The sequence below is a fragment of the Plecotus auritus genome (assembly GCF_963455305.1).
Source record: "Plecotus auritus genome assembly, chromosome: 12".
NCBI classification, from domain to species: Eukaryota; Metazoa; Chordata; class Mammalia; order Chiroptera; family Vespertilionidae; genus Plecotus; species Plecotus auritus.
Window position 1 is genome coordinate 24,026,572 of NC_137778.1, and position 27,252 is coordinate 24,053,823.

The window sequence follows — 27,252 nt, forward strand, 5'->3', positions numbered from 1 at the left end:
GGAAACTTACAGGTGATTCCTGAGCATCCAAACCAAATCAGATCTACATTATGCTTTGATTATTCAGTTTTTAAATTACAGATCCTCTTCTCTGCACCAGCAAAAACAAACAAACAAACAAAAACAAGACAAACAAAAAAATAACACAACATAGCAGGTATGTTAATAATGTCTACATGCATTTTTATGTTACATATACAAGCATCAGAAGCTGAATGCCAATATTATCATTATTATGATGTCCACAATGATAGCCTAATAGTAAGGGTTTTTAATGTATAAGGTAAATTTGTTTAAAAGTTGTTGCCTTTAATATAGAATCATACAAGAGCACACTGTGTGTGTGTGTTATCTTCTTCTTGACTCAGAGTCAATTATTCCCTAGGTTCCTAGACCAACATCCTTTTCCCAGAATGATTTGTGAAAATGAAGATTTATATAGGGAAAGAAAGAGAAGAGGAGAAAATCTGGGAATGATACTACTCTTTCCAAAAACATTTATTTTTTACTTAAAAAAATGGCTTTTTGTTCATCAGTTTATGTTGTTCATTATATTCCATAAATGAGTGAGATCATGTGATATTTATCTTACTCTGACTTATTTCACTTAGCATAATGCTCTCCAGTTTCATCCATGCTGTTGCAAATGGTAAGAATTCTTTCTTTTTTACCGCAGCGTAGTATTCCATTGTGTAGATGTACCACATTTTTTAATCCATTCATCTGCTAATGGGCACTTAGGCTGTTTCCAAATCTTAGCTATGGTGAATTGTGCCACTATGAACATAGGGGTGCATATATACATAACATAAACTGATGAACAAAAACAGATCCAGAGAGAGAGAAGCATCTATCAGACCATGAAACCTCAGAGGGAAGGTAGGGGAGGGTGGGGGTAAGGGGGAGAGATCAACCAAAGGACTTGTATGCATGCATATAAGCATAACCAATGGACACAGACAACAGGAGGGTAAGGGCATGAGTGGGGGGACAATAGGGGGATAAGGACACATATGTAATACCTTAATCAATGAAGAAATTTTTTTTAAAAAGCTTTATAATGGCACTACATTTAAAAAGTTAAATCATTTTTAAAATTTAGTTATAAAAAATAGACATTAACCTTTTCTAAAAGACTGCCTTACATAAAATGAAACATACACACACACTCATTTACACACTAGACCAAAATTGCTAAAACAATTAACTCTCAATTATCCAACATTATGAAAATAATCATGATGCAGATCCTTTAAAAAATAACCACAATTTTTTATTTTCATGTTTTATATAATTTTATGATCTTCTAGGAAACAAACTGATATTACTAAATTAAAATTACATGAATGAATACTATAGTAATTCCAGTTGAGCCACAAGGAATAGAGCTCTGAAGGTGGCTCAGGCTTAGGAATAAAGGGGAAATGAAGTTGGGAATAAAATATGGGTAAGGATCGCTCACAAAACAAAGGTGGTCTATCTAGAGAGTGGAGAACTGAGAGGACATTCCCTGGTAGAAGGTGGCTTGGAGAATCTGACCAACCAAGAACGGGGGAAAATCTATGAGAAGACCTCACTCTGGGAATTACTATTCTTCCCTCATGCTTTTATCCCTCATTCAAATTCCTCACATGCCCAATGTGGCCCAGGCTGTGTGGTGAGTTAAAATTGTGTAAGTATAGTATGTGCCTCTGTCAGGTTATGAGACACACAGTTAGACGCTTACAACTCCAAGGTCTATGCACACTTTCAACTAGTCCAAGCTAACATAATGTGCTGAACATGACTGTTGTCTCCTAGAATCCACACCCTATCTCATTTCCTCAACTTGAGTATGGGAAGGACCCGTGACTGGCTTCTAAGCACCTGGATATGTCAAATAGGACAATGTCACTTCTGATTATTTTGCCTAGACTGAAAGTTATCCTTGTTGAGAGACCCTCTCTTTTGATGGCTTTGAGGAAACACGTGGCCATGTGAGAGCTGGCCAAGGGAGATGGCTATTAACAGGGAACTGAGCACACCCTCAGTGCCACCCCAGCAGGAAACTGAAGCCCTCAACCTTTCAGAACCAAGTGCCAAACACCCTGTGACCTTCCCCACTCAAGCCTTCAGATGAGAACCCAGTCCTGACTGACATTTCACTGTAACCTTACACAGGATCCAGTTAAGACTGGTCTAAAATCTTGATCTCAGGAACTGCAAGTATAAATGTGTGTTGGTTTAAGCTGATGAGTATGTAGTAGCAATAGACAACTAGTACACACATAAACCAGGCTTTCAAAATTGTAGGACCCCTTTCCGTCTTACCTGCACTTGTAATCTCCAAGAGAGTGAGATATTATTTCTCTGATTTTCTCTCTTGTGAGGAGCAAAATTCTTTTTTGTCTGAGCTAGGACCCAATTGGAGCTGGGTCAAAAATTCTCTTTTTCTAATGACCCTAAGTCCCCTGGATTCTGCCCATAAAATTGCTCTAATCTAGAAATTCATTTCCTGAACTTTCCCCAAAGTCCCAAGTATGTTTTTAATTCCACCCTTTTCACCTACTTCATCAAAGATCACTAGCGTACCTGCATTACTTGGAGCCCACATCTACATTTCTTGGTTTCAGGGTTTCCTCAAAATAAATATGCCATTTACATAAACACATCTAAACTAGAGGTGCTCTTTATTTATCCCAGGGTCAGTTAAACCCTTGTTACCCCAATCCAAATACAGCGTGAGGGAGGGTGGCGGTATTTCTTGGACAGCAGTAGACAGAGTATATTTCTGAAACAGTCTTCCATTCATATAATGAAAACTTTCTTTACTAAAACAAATTACTTGAATTCTAGTCTTAGTTGTGCTAATCTCAAATAAGGTGAATTTGTGCACTTGAGTCTCAGTTTGCTCAACTGAAAAATGATTCCTGGCAACTGTAGGCACTTAGTAAACATTTTAAATGATGCATAGTCTATCTCTTTCTACACACACACACACACACACACACACACACCATATAGAATAGTTTTACAAATCCATTTAAACTTTTCAGAAGCCTTTTTCTTAAAATACAGTAATGTATATACAATGTGCACGTACACACACACACTCATTGTATTAGAACTAAATAATTGCATGAATCAATTATCCACAATGATAAAAAAGGATCAAAGCATGACTATATAAAGTGAGTGAGAAAGTATGAGAGTAAGAATGAGAGAGAGAAGAAAGAACTCAGGTTTCCATGTAGATATTCATTTAAAAAGATTAATATCACACTCAATTTTAAGTTAGAATACTTGGCTTTGATAAGCTATAGTTTAAGGTAAACCTCAGAACCCATTCAGTTTTATATTTATGAGTATCTATTACTTGTTTTCCATCTCAATCAGAATGTGTATTTACACTGAATAAGCTAATGAGGTATTCATACTTTATGTTTGCTTTGGACTTCAAGTAAGGTCAAAACATAAAAATAAAAATAAAAGAAAATGTGCGTTTCCAGTGAGGTCAATCTACTTACACGTTATGTTGAAAAGCGGTCTTATAATTAAAGTTAGGAACTTTTAAAAAAATCTTATCAGAAACATAAAAGTCAGAGAGAAAGGGGTTTCTTGACCTTTTCTGCCAGTTACCAACTTACTGCCTCTCAGTTCCAAATCCACCCTTCATTGCCCAGAGATGGGCCATGCAAATGTTGCTTTTTCACCAGTTAATATCACATCATGTTTTCCAGGAGACATAACGTAACTGGAGAGACACTGCAGAAGAAAGGGCATCTCTTCTTGATTCCTATATGGTTTCCTCGCCTTCCTTCTGCCGCACTTGATGTCCAACAGAGCTTCAGTCCTTCACTCTTGGTGCTCGCCTCCTAACAAGTTTCAGTGACATCCTATACTCCCATCAAGTCCCACCAGCACCCGAGCTGGCTTTCCAGCAGGTCTCAAAGGTATGCCAGGGAATGACTCCCCAGAAAGTTTCATGCGCCCCAAAGGCAGATGTCCAGCAAGCAGTTTCCTCATGAGCTCCAATCAGCAGCACCCCACTGGGGGGGGTGTCATTCTCACCAGCCCCAGCCTGTGAAACTTCAGAGAACTTCCCTGCCACCCAGGGTGCCACTGCCTACTCTCTCCATAGAGATCCTCCCACAGCCTCTTTCACATTTGTTCATTCCTTTGATACACTTTTCTTATCCCTAAAAGTAATAGTTGCTCCCTTTATCTGCTGCTCTTCTATGAATTAGAGTTCTCCAAACCCCTTAGTAGTTCATCCTCTGTTACTAGTTAATGGTTATTTATATTAAACTTCCCCTATTGTAGCTACTGTGCCCTTACTGGACCCATCCTGACTCAGAATGGAACCAGAAGTGATACTGGGAGACAGATTCACAAAGACAGGATCCTGGGATCAATTGGTTCTGCCAATGCTGAGCTCCTTGCCAGTGGGAAATGGGATGCCAGCAATCCCTGAAGTGCACTGGGATCATAACTAATGAGCTTTTACCTTTGCTGATTGTGACAAAGATCCAACTGGGAACACCAAGCAGCTGCTGGCCTTAACTGTAGGTGCTGCACACACCACTCCTGAACACATCACAGCAGCAAAGTGGAAAATAGTACACCAAGACCACGAAGAGAAGCTCCGTCCTCCTGCCGTCTCTCCAGAACCCTCTACTAACAAAACTTAACATCATGCCAGCTGGCAAAGGGTCACTCCTGTTCTGGTGTTACAGAAGAGGGCACCCAGACACAGATTGAGAGCTGAAAAGCAACACATTCACAGATCCCTGGCACATCTTGTAAAGGGAGGATGGTAAAGGTAATGATGGGGGACTGTGTGGAAGCTGCCATGGGCTGTGCTCCAATGGGGTGTTAGAACATACTACAAATTCCATGTCTCATTCTCAGTTAATCTCACATGAAAACCATGAGGTCATTTCTCCCTGTGCCGCTTACATACCAACACTACAAAAATAAATAAATAAGAAAACTTATCAATAGCAAAAACTAAGACTGACAATTAGAATCTGTGAGGATTTCCTCCTGATTTCAAAATGTATGAAAGCTGAATTGAGAAACATCATTGGAAGCCAAAGCGTGGATTTCTTTTTCTTTTTTTTTTTTTTTTTCTGAAGAAAAAGGAAATAAGGAATGGGGCCACACTCAAAGAAGAGATGGAAATAGGAAGTTCTTTCTTCATTCCTTGGCCCAGGTAAAGACCAGAAAACTGGACACTGACCTTGAAGGGTCACAGATCTGTTCTCCATCCATCAGTCCTCATCAGTACTGCCCCTTCTTTACTATTTCAAAACTTCAGGTCAGGGAATATAGCAATTTTGGTGGGGTGGAATGGGATAAGGGAGCAGGGAGAATTGGCAAATGCCATTGGACCCTGAGACATAAATGTCCCAAAGAGAAAAATGCTCACATCCTAAAGAATACCAGAGGCTTGAGGTCATGAGATAAATTTTCAGAATAAGATCTTGAAGCAGTTTTATACAGTGAAATCCTACTGTGGTTGTAAACAGTGCCATGAAGCAATGTGCCCTGGGCTCACTGTCAGTCAAGAAAAAGAAAGGTTAAAAATAAAAGCAAGGCAAATATTTATCAAACAAATGCAAACAAAAGGAAATCAGGGATGGAAATTTTAATCCCAGATGAAGTAGAATACAAAGACAAAAGCATTTCAAGGGGCAAAAGGATTGGCAAGAGGTTTGATCCTAATAAAGACGAAACAGTCACGGGCAGTTATATACCTAATTATTTCACATCAAAGTATAAAAAGCCAGTATTGCTTAAAATACAAGAAAAAAGTGAAAGAAGCACACTTGTTTGGAAGGCAGTACATTTCCAACCTTTTGTAGAGCAGGTAAAAAGAAAAATCAATAGGAGGGAAAGTGCAAATGCTGAAATGAGATGCATAGTCAGAAGTTTCAACCACTGTCATGAGACCACACCCTGGGAAAGGAGATAATGTTCTTCAGAAGAGTCAACACAGGATCTGGTGGATACACCATTAGTTAGGGTCAGAGAAGTTACAATCAATGTTTCCACTGGGTTCATGTGACTGGAAGAACAATTCTGTCATAGCAGATACCACATGCCCATCAGCGATTCTCTCCTATTAGTGAATTCTTCTGGACTTGATCTTGTGAATTTCCAAGGTAGATAATCAGAGTTCTGATTATCTGCACGCAAATGCACTCAAAGACAAATTAACCTATTAGTGCGTGGGTTATATTTCGAACACACTCTCCCCCTGCATTGATCAAAAATATGATTCCTACTTTCCAAAGTCATCAACACAGTCCTAGATTGGTTGGGGGTCTACCTGATACTCTAACTCATGGGATGTTGTGGCACATTATGTAGGGCCTTTCTCTAAAGTGGCTAGAGCTGGAAACAGCTAGAAAGTAAGAATGACTTGAGATATTATTAGCAATTATGGCCAAAACCTGGAGCACTAAACTTGGTTTTCATTAGAGGGTTCATTATCAGTACGCTAAGCTCCAAGGGTCATAAACTGAGCAGCCGTCAGAGCAGAATGGGAAACAAGATGAAGAGAGAGATCAAAGCCAATGGGTCCAAGCCAAGGATTGTGAATGGCACTGGAGAGCCAGACATGGCTTTACTGGCCTCCACTGAGGCTCCGTGGGCCAGTCAGGCTGGTTTCAAGATGCATGTGGTAGGACAGACAGGCCATTGGTCATTAATGGTTAAAAGCAAAATGGCTAACACATCTCCTACTGCCAGGCCTCTGTCAACTCTCCCTTGCCCATTTTAGTATTAATGGAATTCAAGTCATAAAGGGTAAGAAGGAGGAAGCCAGGAATCCCTCTTACTGTGCCCAGATTTTGAGGGTTTCATATTATAGTCTATTTACATCTACAATTGTGATTGAAACAAAGATGCAGAAAGTCTTCTTCTAATCTTTCAGAGTATGGAGGGATACTGATTTTAAATCTGTTCTGAAAGCAAATATATGGAATCTATTCGGTTCCCTGTGTATCAAAAAGTACTATATTGCACTGATTTGCTGGCGGAGAAGGAAAAGCCAATTTTCACGGTTCCTATCAGTCAGATGTGGTTTAGAATTGCTTATGCATTCCAGATATACTCTATGTATACTGGAGAGTCATATCTTGTTTCTGCTGGTTTGCATGCATGCATAGGAAACTTGTTTTTTCTCCAGTGCCAAGTGAAAAGAGGTGAAGAACTAGCAGCAATGCAGCAATAATCTCAGTTAATCACCTTCTTTATCAAAACGTCATAACTGCGAGAGTGAGAATCCCCATCCCTTGGGTCTATAGAGGCTATGACTTCTCCTTTTCTGGCTTGCTTGTTCAGTTCTCTTCCATGGAGCATTGAGAGATAAAGTCTGTAACTGTCACTCAACACAGTTTCTGATCCCTACTATATGCCAGGCCTTCTGCTAGGTACCGAGAGATACTGAGCAGAATCCCCTCTGCAGGCTGCTCAGTTTAGTGGGAACAAACAGCAAGTAAATAAATAGTTACCACCCAGTGTGATAGCTGCTTTTGTAGAGTGTGGATTGTGTCCGAGACCCTCTGGAGGCAGGGAGGGAGTCTGCCAAAACTTCACCGAAGAAGGTGAATCCTGATGGTGAAGCATGAGTTGAAGTGGAGAGAGACTGGAAGGCATTCAAGAAAGTAGGAACACTATGTGCAAAGACATGAAGCTCATCAAGAACACATGTTTCAGGGACCTGAAAAAATTCTGTATGGCTTGAGGCCAGAAGTAGAGCCAATGGAGAAAATAATTTGAAAACACGTTAAGAGGCAATAATTCTAGTAAGCAATGTTATTTTAATAGTCTACATTCTTGTGTTAATATGTGATGTTTGTGCACTAAGAAGACTTAGGAGTTGCAGATAAACTAGCTAATGTTCCAGTGTGCATTACCCTGACTTACTGTTTCTCCGTGCCCAGCACTTGCAATAATACCTGGCACAGAGTATGCACTTAACAAATGTAAACTACTTTTACTGCATGGGGGAGATAGCCTCTAAGGTGCCCCTAATAATCCATGCCCTGATGCAAATCCCTCCCCTTGAGCATGAGCTGGACTTATCGACACATTGTTAAGGAATAGATAATACCAGACATAATGGTATTCACTTCCAACATCCTATATAATAAAAGCCTAATATGCAAATCGACTGAATGGAGGAACAACTGGTGGGACAACTGGTCACTATGATGCACACTAATCACCAGGGGGCAGACGCTCAATGCAGCAGGTGTCCTTAGCCCGCAGGCCCCAGGCCAGCCAAGGTGGGTGCCATCAGGGGGCCCTCCCCCGCACCTCCTCCATCACCCCGCCAGTCACCACACAGAGGGAGGTGACCGGCAGCGGGGCCAGCAAGTGGGCGGCACCAGGCCGGCCAATGCAGGAGCCAGCAGGGAACCCCCAATCACCCCACCGGTTGCCCCACAGATCAGCCCTGATCGCCAACCAGGCCTAGGGAACCTACCTGTGCACGAATTTCGTGCACCAGGCCTCTAGTGATATTATAAAAAGACTGTGGCGCCCTGACCAGTTTGGCTCAGTGGACAGAGCGTCAGCCTGCAGACTGAAGATGTCCCAGGTTCGATTCCAGTCAAGGGCATGTACCTTGGTTGCGGGCATATCCCCAGTAGGGGCTGTGCAAGAGGCAGCTGATCGATGTCTCTCTCTTATCGATGTTTCTAACTCTCTATCCCTCTCCCTTCCTCTCTGTAAAAAATGAATAAAATATTTTAAAAAAAAAAAGACTGTGGCATACTTCTGGACAGTCGCATGTACTCAAATGCTCTCGCCTCTTTGTCACTTAGATCATTAGTTGCCGTGTCAAAAGGACACTCAGGCAGTTTATGGAGGAGCTCACACAGCAAGGAGAGGAGCAACACCTTCATGAGCATGCCCACTGTCAGCACCTGGGTGAGAGAGCTTGGATTTCAATCTCCTGGGGTCTGCCAACAGCCACAGGAGTGAGCTCAGAAGTGAATTCTTCAGCTCTACTCAAGCCTTGAGATTACTGCAGCCTTGGCCAACAGCTGGATGGAAACCTCATAAGAGACTCTGAGCCAGAGGCACCCAGCTGATGTGCATTGAGATTCCTGGCCCACACAAATTGTGATAAGCCACTACATTTTGGTATAATTTGCTACACAGCAGAAGATAACTAAGATATTATATTAGTGACATCTATTCTTATTCCATAACTATGGTTGGGTTTCTTATATACCTAGGTTGGGTATGGTGGTATAAGACTTTCTCCTTGGTGATGGAGCATGGCCTGGAAACCAAGCTTTTGTGACTAGGATTCCAACTGCCTAAGGGACCACACTCCTTGAGGGACTGAACCTGTTACCTAGTGTCCCACCCAACTGATCAGACCATTCATAGAATGAGTCCAGCCCAGCTACAGCAAAGATTACTGTGTTTGGTGTGCTCTCCATCAGGGCCAACCTGGGCACACCAACACTACAAATTAAAGTCCCTCCACTACCTTCAGCTGAAGTCCAAGAAGGGTCTATCTATATGATGACAATCACAGATATCCACAAAAAAGACACATATAGCTAACATATTCTTGCTTTCCATATGTAACTCTACTTGATTATATCACACACCTTGGAAACTAACTGTTAGCCTTGCTATATACACTGTTCAGGTGGGAGCAAGTGAGAAAGCATAGATTGCTTAGGGAAAACTGGGTTTTTGGCCACAAATTTTGGGCAGTTTATATAACAAGGTTAATTTAAAGGCATTGGTTTTATACATAAAAAAGATTTTAAGACCTTGTAAAGATGTTAAATGGTTACATAAAATATTATGCTCAGTAAAGAAATAAAAAACAAAATATAAAACATAAATGGTTCTTTGCTTACTTATGTCTTTTTAGCAGTTCTTAGCCCCTTTTTCTAGTTAGTGATTAAGCACCCACTGCATACACAATGCTATCTATGTATGGAACTGATAGCATCTCATCACAGCCACATGGAAAAGAAAGGAAGAAAGGAAGGAAGAGGACTTTGTACCTCTGTCCCTGATGATTTTGCCCCTCATGCTCTGGTACACAGTCATTAGGAAGTGAAAGATTCAGGTGGGAGGCTGTCCTGAGAACCACCGCTGAGATGCCAACGAATGGGGATGAGAAATTCAGCAGCATGGAGGCGGTAAGGTGGGAGAGGACATTCGGGTGAAGGGTCACATTGACAACCAGTGGGTTATGCCGGCATGACAGTTCATAGATTCCTGGAGAGAAATAAGGACATGAATCATATGTTAAGACATTCGGGTAGCTCAGCAATTTTTAACTGGTGTATTGCAAGAATTTTTAAAACATGCAGTACCTGACTATTTAGTCAGAGGCACTGACCTCTTGTCCCTCAGATTGTCAAATGAAAAAAAAAATGATAACAGCCAACACAATAGCCATCCAGTGTGGATGATTCGAAATTATACCTTTTTTTTGTCATATCAGCAAAAAACATGTTTTTTTTTTGGTGTGCCATGAGATGAAAAAGGTTGAAAATCACTGATGTAGTACCATTTTTTCATATCTAGTATTCATTTTAATCTCTCTTTAATAGCTGTGTAACATGCGCAAGGTCCCAAAAAATATCAGAGACAGATATGGAGCTGACTCCTGGATTACAGGACTGTCCTCTAGAAACCCTATTGTCAGACTCACCAAGAGAGTGGTTGTTTCCACTGATATCAGTCAGGTGGATGGTCACTGTGGGCCGTTGATGTTTCCCAGATACCAGGCCATCAGATGTCAAGAAAATAAAAATTGTTGTGGCCACTCCTGGTCTACTAAAACACACCTAGGCAGAAGCACAGACATGTGTGAGCCATTATCTCCATTGGGCTATCAAGACACATTAAGTAAGAGCTCCCTTCTCCCTTACAAATGAGAAGAATGTGGAGTAGGCACACAAAGATGTCCAAGGTCACAGCAAAAGTTAAATAAAATCAGATGAAAAGAAGGTAACTTTCAGCTACTGAGCTTCCCATCTTTTTCTGGGACTTCTGGCCTCAACTGTTTCTTTTTTGCTTCAACCAGTCTTTCTTTAAATGCCTCAGAAAGTTCACTCAAGGAGACAATAAGGCACCACAGGGCCAGCCAATACCTCCTTGTCTTCACAGTGAGAGCAGTGGACAAAGACGGTCACTGAGCTAATGTTTTGCTCTGAACCAGCCCAGGTAATTATTCTTCCCCACCTCCCCATTTTCCCCTAACATTTTTATCAGAATCTCCCACTTAGCACATGAACTATGACATGGGGGAGAGATGATTTCGAAGTCTGTTGTGTGTGAGATTAGAAGCTGCCAAACTGTTTATTCTTATGTGGGTCTCCTGGTGCCCCAAGCATATATGTCCTGTCCTTGGTTGGAAAATAAGCCAACACTGAGGCACAAAAAAACCTGGTTATTTATAAAGAATATGCCTCCATGGTTAGGCTTATTAACAACAAACAGTCTTACAGAATGAACTATGGAAGTCTTACCCCTGGAAATCCTTTATTATGAAAGAAAACATCATAGAATTGGGGATGACCCAAAGAGCTGCTTTTTCCACTGAAATCATTTGAGGTGGTAATTCTAGTTTTATTTCCTATAGCTCAACGTTATTCTTTTTTTTTTCCTGATTTTTACAGTGGATTTTATTTTTCCATATAGGACTTTATTTATTTACCCTTTGGATTGCATACATATTCAAGATATTTGTTTACTGATTGCAGAATGATTTTAGTCTGTAGAAGGGCAATTAAATATTTTTTTACATAGCAAATAAAGTAGGGAGATACTAGGAAACCATAAGTCAATTTGACTCTCTTTTTCTTCTTTTTTATTATTGAATTTATTGGAGTGACAATGGTTAATGAAATTACATAAGATTTCAGTGGTACAATATTATAGTACATCATCTGTATACTGTATGGTGTGTTCAACATTGCTCTTAATTTCTGTTGAGAAGGAATTCCCACCTTCCCTGGTGTTATCTGGGAGTCACATTGTTAAAACCTGTGTACATTTCTAGCTTTTTTTCAGGTTCTGAGGGTGATGAAGCCCAAGAAAACTGTCCTTGGAGTAAAAGTGAGGTCCACATGGAATGGCAGGGACCTCCTCTCAAAAGTAAAACATGTTTTCCATTTTCACGAGAATTCTTCCTTGTCCGCAGACTAAATTTTCCCAAATCTTGGTGGTGTGCTTATAGTGTTCATTTGCACTGCTGGCTTAATTAGGGGATTTTATGATTTGCAGTGGTCGATGGAGCACAAGTCTCCCTTCTTCCTCTCCTCCTTTGAGGGAAAGACCAGCTACACTCTCTTTTTACAGTGTCTTTACCCCCTTTTTCATTTCCCCTCTTTGAAGTAATAAATATTGCTTTACAACTTAAGAAATATCCAGACCCATAGATTATTGCTTGCAATATGAGGTCCTTTGTCCCTGGCTAGATGAGGGCTAGACATGAAACACACGGTAAGGTAACCAACAGCCTCGCCTCGCGCAAAGCCCTCAACTCCAGCAGCAAAGGACATCAAAGTCGCCTGGAAACGCCCACAACCTCTTCCTTTTCACACACCACAAAAGAGACCGAGTGCTGGAAGAAAGTTCTGGGTTGTTTCCTGAACCAGGAACAGACAGAGTCTAAACAAGGACCTGGTGGCTTTACCCCAATAGCCTCAGACTTGATGAGTGGGGTGGGCTTCAACAAGGAACAGGAAGCCCAGTCTTCCCACCTTCAGTTGCGGTCCCACACAGACACCACCCACATGAAACTAATTAGTAGGAGTAGGTCTGATGGTGTGGATTTCTCTGTCCTGAGGGCCTGTTCCCAAAACCTCCAACTCATTTTACATCTTCCAGAAGTGTGTCTCCTTGCTCTAAGGGTCTTTGAATACCAATCACTTTGAACCCTGGAGCCAGCTCCTGGTGGCAGTGTCCCTCTCTGAGCCTCAATTTGTGGAATGTGGCTATGCCAGGATTTCCAGGCCCTGGCTCCAGCGGAAAAACCACAGGTGAGACTTACAAAGGAGACAGAGGCAGAGGAAGGCAGAGATAAACAAAGCAAAGAAAGGCAAGGATCTGATAAAGGTTTAAGATGTCCACTCTTGGGTATTTCTTCTCAGAGCGACACAGAAGAGGGAACTAAATTCCATTCTCATCTAAACATCAAATAGGCTCCATAACAGCAGCAAGGAAAGTACAAACTCTCTCATACAGCCGTCGGACCTTCAAAATCAGAGGTTTGAATCTGCTACACATGTGCTTAATCAATCTAAGTGGGATAAAATGGACCAACTATGTTCACCATTCTGGAGAGAGGGCTGGCCAGGCAGAACCCTGGGTTTGACTCTTAGCTCCCTCTTAACTCTCTGGGTAAATTTGAGCAACCCATCATCTCTCCTCCCTAAGCCCAAGGTCCCTCTTCCCCACACCTGAGAAACAGACATACTACCAATCTCATGAGGCTACTATGAGGATGAGATGAAATCATCTGAAAACACATAGAACAATGCTTATAATCTAGTAAGGGCTCAATGTTCAATAGTTAGTTCAAAAAAATATTTTTATTTTGTTTATACTTCAGGAAGACAAGGATAAAAAATAAAATTTTTAAATGAAACATACATCCATACATTTTGGTATCTAGAAAATTGTGATTTTCTGAACTGTATAGATTATTTTAAATTGGTCCTTATAGAAATGTGATTTGCTACTCTAGGTTCTACTTTCATAGAAACTGGCAATATTTGAGGCTCTTGGTTTAGAATGTATCTCTACTTTATAAGTGGACTCTATGAAAAATACATTATATATACATATATATAACTCTTTTATGAGACTTTTCAGGAAATTCAGTTCAATATACAATTATTAAAAATGTATTTTTGCCTGACCTGTGTGCGTCAGTGGTTGAGTATCGACCTATGAACCAGGAGGTCATGGTTCAATTCCAGGTTGGGGCACATGCCCAGGTTGCAGGCTCCATCCCCAATAGTGGGCATGCAGGAGGCAGCTGATCAGTGATACTCTCTTATTATTGATGTTTCTATCTCTCTCTCCCTCTCCCTTCCTCTCTGAAATCAATCAATCAATCAATATATATATATATATATATATATATATATATATATTAAAAACATACTTGTATTGTACATATAAACTTCTAGAATTTACAGTATAATTAGAATATTAAATGTGTATTCCTTATTCAAACATAGAATATTTTTAAAGTTCTTTTTCCATAGCCAAGTCACAGCTATTTTAATACATATAATAGTCCAAACTATTTTTACTTCATATAAAATAATGAATTTTGTGTCCCTAGATATGAAAGATAGTTAGTGACTGAAGCAGAAAATTTGGCCACATGAAGCTTTTACTAATTCTACCCCCATGCCACCTTTGGCATTACAAGTATGACAGCCCTCTAATCGCCACACCAAGTGCATTGTCTGAACAGCTGGCCCCACCCCCTTCAGGGCAAAGCACCTCAGATGCACCTTCAGGGAGATTACTCAGATCTGAAATGCCCCAAGAGAAAAAAACGACTAAGATGCTAAGAGGGCAAGGGAATTGTGGCTTTATCTATAAGGTTTTATAATTTGTCTTAACAAGGAGACTAAATTCATGTCATATATGACCAACATAAAATGAATTTGAACATGGCTCTTATGAAGAAGAAAAACTATAGGTGGACATCAGAAAGGAGGCGAGATCTTTTAGAAAAATGATTACCGGGACTGAGGAATGTTCTCAAGATAGAGGGATTGCCAATGAAATTAGCTAAGTGAATTCATTGCAATATACTTTGAAACAGAGAAAACATAAATTGGATGGATGGATGGATGGATGGATGGACGGACGGACAGTTATGGACAGAAGTAGAAAACCAGTCCCACACCCTCAGTTGTTTTTTCATCCAAAACTTGCATGTTAACCACTAGATCTAACTTCTGGCCACTCATGAGGGAAAAGCTGAAAGAATGTTTCTCTAGCACAGAACTGTTTGGGCTTAAGAAATCCCTCTTCAGTGTGTCTGCATGGTAGAAACACTTAATATACTCCCAAGCCAAGCATTTCAACTTCCAGGTCATCCTCTGTGGTGGTCACTGGAGAGTAGACCCTCAAACTATACCACAAACTTGAAAAGAATCTTCTTTGAGGCTTTAAGATGCTTTTGGTTAGTTACAGGGTTGTTATTTTTTTCCTGTGCCTTTCAATCTTCATTCATCTATGGCACTTCCTGACCCAAGAGAGAAGGGGGAAGCCCTTGAGTAGGATGAGATGGGCAGACATCCAATCTGGTTGTGTCGCACTTGACAGTTTGCCAAGAGTGATCCCATGCTGTGCCGGAGCCTCCATCAAGTTTGTTTGGTTTCTACTCCTATTTGAGACTTTTGTTCTGTAATAGCCCCAGAATACAAAGGTTATATTATAGAAGTGGGGAAAGCAGGATTCTGGTAGCTTAAGTGACTTCCTCTAGCTAAATGCTAGAGAGGCAGGAATTTAGGTTTCCAACTTTGTCCTGTATTCTTTTGACTGCCCAATGGTTGTTAATTTGGAGTGCGCAGGAAATCACAGATTCCTTAGAAAATGTGTTGACATTTGTGCCCCTTCTACCTCCCAAAATGAAGTCATACAAACACATAGGCCTAAAAGTTTCATACAATTTCAGGGAGCTAAGAGAACTCTTTAAAAGCTATTAGCAGTCCAACTGGGAGGGAGGTTGTCAAAAGAAATTAAGAATGCTTGCACTATTGGTTGACCTATATGCCTTTTTGTAGATGAATAATTATCAAATATTGGAAATTTTATATGGATCCCCCTAATAACACTGCAGTCTGTGTAGATTTCAGAAATTTGACAAGAGAGAGACTAACTCTAAGAGTTTCAGGGATTTAGCTGAAGTCCAAATTTAACAGATAAAAGGAAGGTGTGAGGCAACTAGCCTCTTGCCACTGAGCGTGTTGGTGGCCTCCATACTGGAGGATGTGAGTTAAAATGTGAGGGAGTTTTGAACCTGATTTAACTTCATTCCCTTGTCCAAACCCCTGTCTCTCTTGGTATTGGTCAAAACCCAGGTGATTTTCTGTGTTGTTCTTTCAGAGTACAAGTGAGGCTATAGACAGCGTGAGCTTATATGGCTCTTTTTTCAGAAGTGTGAGGTCATTCTGTAAAGTGAAGAGGGAACCACTATGATGACCCTCACTGTCCAAAGGGAGACATTTGAAATGTGTGCTTTGGCAAGTAAGTGAAAGGGTTCGGATCAGAATCAACTCATTGACTCAATTCTTCCTAAGAATTTTCCTCATCTGTGATTTTAAACATTAGGGCTAAGTATGTAGAGAATCCGTGTTAGAACTTGTGAGACTGAGGGGTATCAGAAACATACAAAACCAAATCTTTAGGGAATACTGTGGTCTGTCCCAGATCCCCTCCTTCATGACTGAGCACTCAGTGCACAGCAGTCTGTTTTTGGAAACTGGCCTTAGAGAAGAATACCATCACAAGGTCAGGCCACTTTGCCGGAATGGGAGGAGAGGGCAGAAATCCATGTCCAATGGGCTTTTGATAGGAGTGAGTGGTATATAGGTGGGTCAATTCAAAAGCGTTATCCCAGCTCCTGTGGGATGGGATGCTGACAGTTTAATGTGGCTATTTTTCCCTCTGCTCACTCCTATTTCTTTCACTCCCCCACAGCCATTGATCCCAAGGAAAGTTCTTGATCAATCTTTGCATGGAACACTTCATCTCAGAGTCTGAATCCTGGGGAAACTCCACTTTTGACAAAATCTGAGCAAGAGACAAGGTGTTATAGACTATAGATGGAGAGGGTTCTCTTGGAAACAAAAATGCATAGGTGAGGGGATGAAGGAGCACTCTGCAGAGCCAGGCAAGCTTCCTTCTGGTTGGAGAAAAAAAAAAAAGTGCTATCTCAATTATTCATGATACTGGGAGTCTGCTCAGTTGTCATGTCCAAGCCTGTAACAGCTTCCATGAAAATCAATGAAAAGTTAGATTAGCAGTAATCAGATAGGAAAGTGGACAATGAGTGCTTTAGTCTCTGAGGATAAACTGTAGGCATGGGGACATGCCCTTCCTCTTTCAATGTACCAGGCTAGGTTGGGATGAAAATAAAAAATCATATATACACAGTCATTGTTGCTTTCTCAGGATTCCCCAGGCAATGCAGGGAACTTCACAGGTTAATTTTCCAAATAGAAGACTTTCTTTTGAAAGGCAAAAGCTTTTTAGAAATTTCAATCATGTGTACAGAAATAATTCCAACATATACTAGAAGTCCTGCCTTCTTAAACAGAGAATTCTCTGGCTCGTTGACATTCTACATTTCTACCTCGCTCTGTGTGGCACAAATGCTCTTGGATGCCAACTGTATTTTGAGCAGCAAGGCCCTAAAGCCATCAATGGATATAACTATCTTTGCCCTTAGAATCTGATGACCTAAGTCTGTTCTCTTATTAATAATACGTGTTTATCACGTTTTTAAGAATGTACCATCAAGCTTAAAATAAAATGCAGACCTGGAATGAATTGTTTAGTCCAAACACTTCATTTTAAAGCTAAGAAAACTGGTGCCCAAGATGATTATATGACTTATGTAAAGTCTCTTCACTGGTTAGTGGCAAAGACAGGGTTTAAAATACTGTTTCTCTGAGTACATGTTTCCTCCCAATTTTTAAATTCCCTACTAATTTGTTGCTCCTTTCCTATGCCAGACTGAAAATTCAGAAAACTAATATTGTTAGAATTCCATGCAAAAGTAAACAGTCTCTAACAAAGGGTCTTGTCAACTTTCCTATGAACAAAGTCGAAAAAATTCAAAGTAATAATTGGACTTGGTGCCTTCTACACATGAGTTTTTTTGTTTTGTTTTTTTTTGCTAAATCATGAAATTTGGATGGTTTTCTGGATGGTTGAAGTCATCTCTAAATAGAGTATTATCACCTGACTGATTAAATTAAAAAGAATTATAAGGATTACCTGATTTAGGAAAAACAAACAAAAACAAAATTTTAATATCAGAGCAACAACAAATAATTTTTTAGCATAAGCGTGTCTTGAATATAAAGTAGAACTTACTTACACTTAAAATTTATTCACTGTTTATCTGAAATACTTTTTTTTGCAATCCGAAATTGGAAAGATATAAGAATGCACAATTAAAGAAAAGAACAGATCAAATAAAGAAAAACAGAGAACACTAATAAAAAAGAATAAAGGAATGGAGGAAAGGATATTATAGATAATTTTAACAAACAAAAGAGAGAGAAATGTTAAGTTTGGTAGACACTTTTTGACCAACAAATAGCGAATACACATTTCTAACACAAACTGGTCCTTAATTTCTGAATGAATAAAGGCTCACTATTTAAGTGCTTCCTAATAAAATGTAGGGCCATGAAGAAGAGGACAAATAAAAATATCTCATAATCAGCTGTCATAATAATAAAGTTGTTATAGTCTGAAAAATCAGTGCTAGAAACAAAATGCTTTTAAAACCCCATGATTTTAAAAAGAAATTATGAGATATTTTAAAATACTTAGGGCATATTGATAATGAAAGTAGTGTATGTTGACATTCATAGGCTACAATTACAGGTGTACTTAGAGGGGGGAAATTAAGGAACAATGAAAACAAATTATTCAAGATTCAATACAAGAAGCTAACAAAGAATGCAGGTGTAAATCCAGAGACACAGGAAGAAAAGAAATGCTAAAGATAAGAATAGAAATCAGTGAGTTATCAAACTAGAATGATAAAAGAAATAAAGAAAACTGAAAGCTAGTTTTGAAGAAATCCCAGGCACGAGTAATCAGAAGAAAAAAAGAGAAAAAGAAAGTCCAAAAATATATAATATAAAGGGGTTGATAACTGTAAATAATATAAAAATACATTATGAACAACTATCAGCACTAAATTTGAACATGTGGAAGAAATTAATACATTTATGGAAATATCAAATAGTCCAAAATTGGAAATGAAAAATTGATTTTAATAAAACCAAAGTCATTTAAATGACAATCATAAATCTTTTCTCTAAGAAGCACAGGCCCAGTTGGTTTTATAGGTGGGTTCTGCCAAATTTTGAAGGAATGGGTAACTCCTATTTGATACATGTCATTTCAGAAAATTTAAAAAGGGGGAAACTGTCCAATTTTATAAGGCTTGTATAATCTGAATATTCAAAAAAGAAAAATATAAACTAATTCCACATATAAATACAAATGCAAAGATCCAAAATAAAAATTAACCAATAAAATCCATGAATATATTTTAAAAATACCATAAACAAGTAAATTTACTTCATGGAGGCAAAAATGATTTGATATATAAAAAAAAAAAAAAATCTATTGATGTGATTCAACATAATGATGGATCAAAGGAGAAAAATCACATGATGTCAACTGATGAAAATCAAGTGTTTGATTATTTCAGCTCATATACACCAGTATGTTTTTCAAGAAGCAGAAGAAATTATCTAAGGCTTATTCTGAAACTTACATGGAAAAATAAGTGTTCATAAATAATAGCTAATGCAATTTTTTTTAAAAATGTGCAATAAGTGAAGGGGAGATTTATATAGTAAATGTTATAGAAATACATAGCCAGCATCGTACTCAAAGGGCAAAAACTACAGCATGGCCCTTAACATCGGGAGTAAGACAGGAATATCCACTTTTGCCACTCTAATTCAACACAGTAGTGGAAGTCCTAGTCACAGCAATCAGACAAGAAGAAGAAATAAAGGGCATCAGAATTAGAAAGAAGAAGGAAAGCTGTCACTATTTGCAGATGGCATGAAACTGTATATAGAAAACCCTAGAGATTCCACCAAAAAAACTACTAGAACAATCATGATCAGTGACCAATTCCATCACTTCTTTCAAAGTCTATCACTGATTGGTCACTGTATCCCTGCCCTTCAGTTCATACAGAGACAGAAAAGTGTGTAGTTGTGTTGCCTCCATCTCCCAGTGATAAAACCACATGGCATTTTACAAAAATTGATAATCAGAAGAGGAAATTTGCCAACAAGAATAAAAGTACAGCAAACAAACAAACAAACAAAAACAAAAACAAAAGATAATGGTGGAAGTGAAATCTGAATTAAAGGTAAATAGAGTTATAGAAATAATAGCTGACTGTGGGAATGCTGGGGCCACTGCCACTGGAGAGACTCTAGGTGTCCAGGCCTGAGGAGCTCAGTGAATTTGAACTTGTCAGTGTGAACAAGGGAAGTGGTGCTGACAAAAAGGATGAAGATGCCCAGAGGGAATTAGTCCAAGAAAAAAAAGTCGCCTTAAAAAAAAGCCCTCAGAATTATTTTATAACCTTGAAAGCTTAAAAAAGGATTAAATATTTTTCTTCAAAGAAAACTCCAGGTTCAAATAGTGTCACTGATGAATACCTCCCAAATTAATACCAACCTTGCATAAAATATTCCAGAGGATTGGAGAAAAAGGAAATTTATTTTAGGAAGTAAAATCTAGCCTTCATCATAAAACCCGACAAGATGGTAAACTATAAGAAAATTGGGAGCCAAGCTCTAATGAACATAGATGAAAAATCACTTAAAATATCTACAAAATCACTTCCCAAATTATTGACAAAGGATTGTACATCACATCACCTTCAAGTTGTTGTTTTTTTTTCCAGGTATGTAAGATTGGTTCACATTTAAAAGTTTATCAAAGTCAAGACACTGACAGGACAAAGGAGAAAATAATAAGAACATCACAGATGCAGAAAAGCATTTGATAGAATAAAAACTGCCTTTTGACTGAAAACTGTAAAATATTAAAAGAAACTGAAGATTTAATTAACAGAAAGAACGTATTAGAAGACTAATATGTTAAAGAGAAATCTCTCCCCAAATTGACATAAATTCAATGAAATCCCAAATAAAACTGCATCAGATTATTTTTTCCACATGTGGAAACTGAAGCTGATTATAATATGTATATGGAAATTCAAAGGACCAAAAACAGCCAATACTTTCTAGGAAAAAAGAAAGTTTTAGAACTTACATTATCAGATTTTAAGACTCATCAAAAACATTCAGGAAGTAAGAGTGTAATGTCGATGCAAGAACATACAGATCAGGAGAACAGAATAAAAAATGAATAAGCAGAACAAACTGAAACCAGAGGGGGATCCTTTACATGCCCTTAATTTCAGAATATCTGAAATTAAGGTGTCAGATACCACATCTGGTGAAAATTTGAAGCAATTGCAATATTCTTAAGCCTCTGATGGAAGTACAACTACTATGGAAAAATAAGTGGATTTATCTACTGAAGCTGGTCAATTGCCTATCTATGATTTAGCAGTTCCAAATCTACTCAACTATTTCTATACATTCACCACAAAAAGTATACAGAAAGTTTATGGCGGAACTATTTGTAATATCATAATAGAGAAAAACTAAAAACAATCCACGTGCTCATGAATATGGATAAAGTGTGATGTATCTATGCACTGGAATGCGACATTGTAATGATGAAAGTACATACTGTAAAGGTTCTCGCAAGAAGTTCAAAACCAGACAAAACTAACCTATGGTGCTAGAAGTACAAATAGTAAATACCTCTGTGGCATAATAACTGAGGAGAATGACAGAACCTTTTGCGGGTGATGTTAATGTTCTGTTTCTTGATCTGTGTGGTGGTTAGAGTGTATACTTTGCAAAAATTCATTCATTTGTGCAATTCCGATCTTGGCACTTTCCTGTATGTCACACTTCGATAAACTGATTACTTAAAAAGAAGCATAAATTTCAAAAATAGGTGAAAACAAACCCAAAATGTAAACACATGGAGATGACAAAAGGAAATATTCTGACAAGTCATTCCAATGAATGTGTAAACACACACACACATATGTGCACACATGTGTGCATACATATGTATAGACACATGTATAATCTATCTTCAGCTTTTATAAAACACACACACACACACACACACACACACACACATTTGGGCCACTTACTTTGAGCCAAACCTCATCCTCTCTCTCCAGGCTACCTTCAAGCTGCTCACTGCCTTCCTCTCCAGATCTGTTTCCACTGGGGACACAGGGAAGCCAGCCAGGAAGGGGTCGGTGGTCCAGTAAATCTGGATGGTAGGCTGTGCAAATCTGAAATGCAATTTCAACCAAAAATTAAATGTGGAGGGTGAAAGATAAGACAAGGAAACTCTCCAACTCAAAGCCAAAGTTTTCCTCTCTTTCTGAATGCCTAATAGTTGCATTATTGGCAGAAAACTTCTCTCAGTGTAGAGGAATGCCTCAGCTCTCTCCATTAGCCTCCAGAGAGAACTTGCCTGGGTAGAAAAACACATGTGCCAACTCTCAGCCCACCGTCAACCAGGGGATCTTGCCCCAAAATAGTCCTGGCACGTTTAAGGCAACTGTTTCTGGAATTAGCCAGGGAAGTCTGTCCAGGATGATGGTTAGATCTTTACATTGCAGCACCTACTTGACCCAGGAGAGAGGCTACTAACTCAGGGAACTGCTGAGCATTCAGATGGGCAAAGGAGCCAGAGGTGAGAAACTCCAGGACATTTCTTCCACTTCACTTAGGGAAGACAGACAGCTCTGAAGCAGGAATTTTAGGGGGACACATAAGCAGGCTTAGGGATTTTTTTTAGAATTGGGGTTCATGGAAAGCAAGGGGCTGCAGACTGGGAGAAAGTATATTTCCATAACACAAGGAAGCCAGGTGCAGTTACATTTCCATAAGACAATGAGGCAGCAACAGGTATATTTACATAAGACAAGGGAACTGGAAGTAGCCAAGAAAGGTCACATTTACAAAATAAAGAGAAGGAAGCCCTTCATTCAGAAGGAAGGAGGGGGTGTGGGGGGGGGGGGAAGAACCTCACAGGTCCCATGTGAGGTTCGACCTTTGAGCCCAGGAGTTACTATAGTAACCAGTCTAAGGGATTAGTGACCAGAGGGGATATGAAGGCACCAAGTTCTGCAGCCTATATAAGCCCTGGGGAAAAAGAACCCAGTGAGACTCTTCCCCCTCCCCACGTGGGCATCTGTACTTGTTCTTCAATAAATATCCATCTTTGCTATACCACTTTTCTGTCCATGGATTCATTCTTTGATTCCGGCAGACAAAGAATCCGGGTTCCAGTTCAAAAAATTCAGTATCAGACTAAAAACCACTTTAGAAAACTGTCACTAACAGAATCTCCCAACATCCCTGGCTTCCTGGGCACCAGAACTCTGGGGGAAATGCCAGAATTGGACTGAGGGAGTGTGGCCAATGTGGCTAGTTGCCTATCCATATCCATTTCACCTTACTTTTATATTAACAAACTCCAGTTTTGTTTCAGGGGACAGTGTATCTCGCTATAAATGCTCATCTCCTCAGGGTCCCTTACAACTAAGAGTGATTACGTGACCTGGATCTGACCAAAAAGATGTTGGTGGAAGTCTATAGTGTTGAACTTCCAGGAAAGCTGCTATTTTCCCAATAAAAAATAGGTGCTAGCCTGCACTTACTTCCCTTCTTCCTGCTTGAAATGCCTACTTCATGCCTTTAAGAACAGCAATCATTTTACCAGCAAAAGGAAGAAAGTTGCAAGCCAAGGATGCAAAGAACTAGACCCCAGGAGACATCTGGGTCTTTGACGAGTTTCCAGAACTGAAGCAGGAACCTTGGTTGGTCCCTCAATCTCCTGGGGATATCTCCACAAGTTTAAAATCCAGCAATTTCACCCTGGCCTAAAATACTTAGAGCATGAAATCTCACTTATCTAGAAAGGAATGTTATTGCCCATTGTTATGTTGAATGGAAGAGTTTATTTGGCAACAGACACACCAAAAATAGTAGCCAACAGCCAAGCTCTTAATCTGCTTTTCAATATTCAACTATAATTCATAGAATTCAATATTTAGAGTCCTCAGAGGATCTCCTATTTAGATGGATATTCTAAAAAAAATGTACACAAAAGATTTGTTCTTAGTACTAACTCTAGAGTTTCTTCAATAATAAGAATTCTTTAAATCAGATTATACTTTGCTCTTTAATATACACTGAGTGGCCAGATTATTATGATGTCTGAATGCATAATAATCTGGCCACTCAGTGTATATACTATATAATAAAAGGCTAATATGCAAATTGTCCCCTCGACTAGGAGTTTGACCAGCAGGCAATCCAGCCAACCGCCAACGTCCCCTCCTCCTGGCCAGGCTGGCAGGACCCCACCCATGCATGAATTCATGCACCGGGCCTCCAATATGTGTGTGTGTGTGTGTGGCCAGGTTATTAGGTGTTCAGAGATAATAATAATCTGGCCATTCAGTGTATATTTTGTGTTTAATATATTTTTACTGATTTTAGAGAGGCAGGGAGAGGGAGAGAGAGATAGAAACATCAATGATGAGAGAGAATTATTAATTGGCTGCTCCTGCACACCCTCTACTGGGGATTGAGCCTGCAACCCCACAACCTGGGCATGTGCCCTTGAGTGGAATCAAACCTGGAACCCTTGAGTCCACAAGCTTATGTTCTATGCACTGAGCCAAACCAGCTAGGGCTTTAATATATATATTTTTTTTAATTTTATTTGATCTTTGTAGTAAATCATTGAGTTGAATACAAAATGATTAGCATACCCATTTTATGTATGAGAAAACGGGCCCAGAGAGGTTAAGTGACTTGTCAAATGTCACGTAGTAATAATAATAGTTATACTGGTGGATCTGGTAGTGTAATTCAAGCATTCAGACTCTTTCCTGCTTCTTCTTTTTTTAAAATAAATTCTCTCAAACACAAAGCCCAAGTGTAATTTTTAATATGTGTACTTCTAAGGTTAATTTTGAGTTGGTTCTGTATACCTAGAAGCCAACCACTGCATAGTCAGATAAAAACTGATGAGAGTTCATGGGTGAGGGGGGTGTGGATAAATTTGATTGCCAGTCTAAAAGCTTTTCTATACTAGCTTATCTTATTCTTAGTCCAGTAAGGACCAAATGTGATGCCAAAGTCAGGAGAAAAATGTCACTTCACAATTTTCTCAGACTTGACTCTTCTGGCTTAACTTACTGTGGAATGAGGTTCTCCTGTTACCAAGGAAACAGGACACTTGTTCTTGTCTTCATGAGCGGAGTAAGCGTGGGTAGCCCACTGATCCAGGTATCCGCTGGGAGTGTAGAGGCCACAGTCTATGAGGCTGGTTTCCTTCTCAAAAGGTTCACATATCCCATCTCCCTCAAAGACATAGCACAGGCTTGGCTCTCCTGCCAAAAAATATCGTATGACATTTGAAAATGTGTTTTTATATATGTCATGTAAAAATAATTACATTTTTTTCGCCAACCCATTGGCAGCCTAAATGCCCACCCCAAACATGCAGACCACACACACACACACACACACACACACACACACACACACACACACCACAAAACCCTAAAGAAGCAGAATTCTTTTCCAATGGGAAAGTGGTAGAATCCACCTATATAATAAAGGTATAGAAAGGGGTGGGATTGGGGGAGAAGAAACAGGGAGAAAAATAGTGGCTGTGGGCTGGATGAAGAAATAAATTTTAAGGAATAGCTGATCAAGATATTTAGGGGACCCTGGAAATATTAGAAAAGTGGATAAAAGAAGAAAGAGAATTTAAATAAATGATATGTTTTAGGTATTTGGGTCCCTTTCATAGTTTTTGAAATATTAAAGCATTTGAGGGACTGCTTTTCAATTACTTTTCACTGCTGAATTGTGTGTTTTTAACTCACTAGGCAACTGATCTGAAATTGGACAATTTGGGCTCTAGGTTTACACGGGTTACTACCTATTGTTTCTTTTAGTCTCACAGCAATCATGTGAGGTATGTGTTTTCTGTTGGTTTCATAAATAGGAAACCTGAGTCTCAGTGATTTTGAGTAACTTGTCAAAGCCCCTTGATTCATATGCCACAGAGCTTGGATTTGAGCCAAGCTTACATAATGGGGGTTTAGGGGATCCCCATTACTCCACCCTGCCTCAAGCTCAGACAGGACTGACCCATACTCGCTCATAGGATAACTCTGACTAAGTGAATAGTACTTATCTATTGCTCTGTAAACTAGCCTCAAATGTAGAAAGCTGAGGGCCAGTCATAAAACCATTTATTAAGTTCTAATGCTTTTTCTACCAAAATGTGGGACAATTATTATTAGCAGCACAATTCTAATTTCGCACTTCTACTTTAACTGCACATGAAAACAAAATCACGATTCAAACTAAAGCAACCCATAGATACACACTCAATAACATCATTACTGAAATGTACCGTTACTATACCAGTCATTTTAATTCTTCACAGCAGTACCACAAGGCTTTTCCAGTAATTTTCACAGCTCATTAACGTGTTTATTAATCATTTTCCTTAATAATTTATTCAAATCTAAGATCCTTCTGTGGTAAATTGAGCTTTACTTGCCAGGAATAAGCCACTGTTCCAAGGACTTGGTTCTAAGCCTATTTGGGGCTTTAGATTCCTGCATTTCATTAAGCCTAGGGCTTGTTCAAATCATTCCCCAAAGCCAATATATGTGTATTTGGAATGACTTCCCCATGATGATTCTCTCTCTCCCTCTCTAGATACATATACATATGTATTTATGTACATAAACATATATATTTTAGACATATGTACATATATATGTATCTTTTATAATGTATATATTGTTTATAATATATACTTAGAGGCCCGGTGCACGAAATTCGTGCATGGGTGGGTTCCCTAGGCCTGGCCAGCAATCAGGGCCAATCAGGGCCTGCCGGCCGGGGGTACAGACAGGGGGGAGGCACGGGGCACGGGAGGTTGGCTGCGGCCCCGAGGAGGGAGCTGGCCCTCAGTCCCCCTGGGAAAGGGGCTGCATCTGCCGCCACCCACCCCCAGTTCCCCATCACAGCCCAGGGCCCGGCCCCAATCAGGTGATTGGGGCCTGCCAGCCAGGGGGAAAGACCACAGAGGTTGGCCAGTTGGCTGTGAAGGCACACTGATCATGCTCATGACCAGTTGTTCCGGTCAGTAGGTCATTTAGGCTTTTATATATATAGATATTTGTTTTGTTTTTCTATTTATTAACCAGTGACTGTTTCTTCTTGCTTCTCTATATATTTTTTTATCACCTACTTAAAATTTTTCCTCTGTCTTTTTCAAATCCACCTAAAAAATAACAGACACTTTTAAAACACATTTCACAATAATTTCTTC

General features: G+C 39.4%; 1 protein-coding gene across 2 annotated transcripts in view; it reads right to left on the reverse strand.

The window, feature by feature from the left end:
* The window catches only part of PAPPA2 (pappalysin 2), a gene marked incomplete at its 5' end in the record, with an annotated part of 214,968 nt that overhangs the window by 74,125 nt on the left and 113,591 nt on the right, over positions 1 to 27,252 (reverse strand). For both annotated transcript variants that reach the window (XM_080648252.1, XM_080648251.1), the window contains 4 exons: positions 10,026 to 10,242; positions 10,682 to 10,817; positions 22,019 to 22,165; positions 25,092 to 25,285. In XM_080648252.1, coding sequence (XP_080504378.1) covers positions 10,026 to 10,242; positions 10,682 to 10,817; positions 22,019 to 22,165; positions 25,092 to 25,285 — 694 coding nt within the window. The remainder of the gene's footprint in view (positions 1 to 10,025; positions 10,243 to 10,681; positions 10,818 to 22,018; positions 22,166 to 25,091; positions 25,286 to 27,252) is intronic.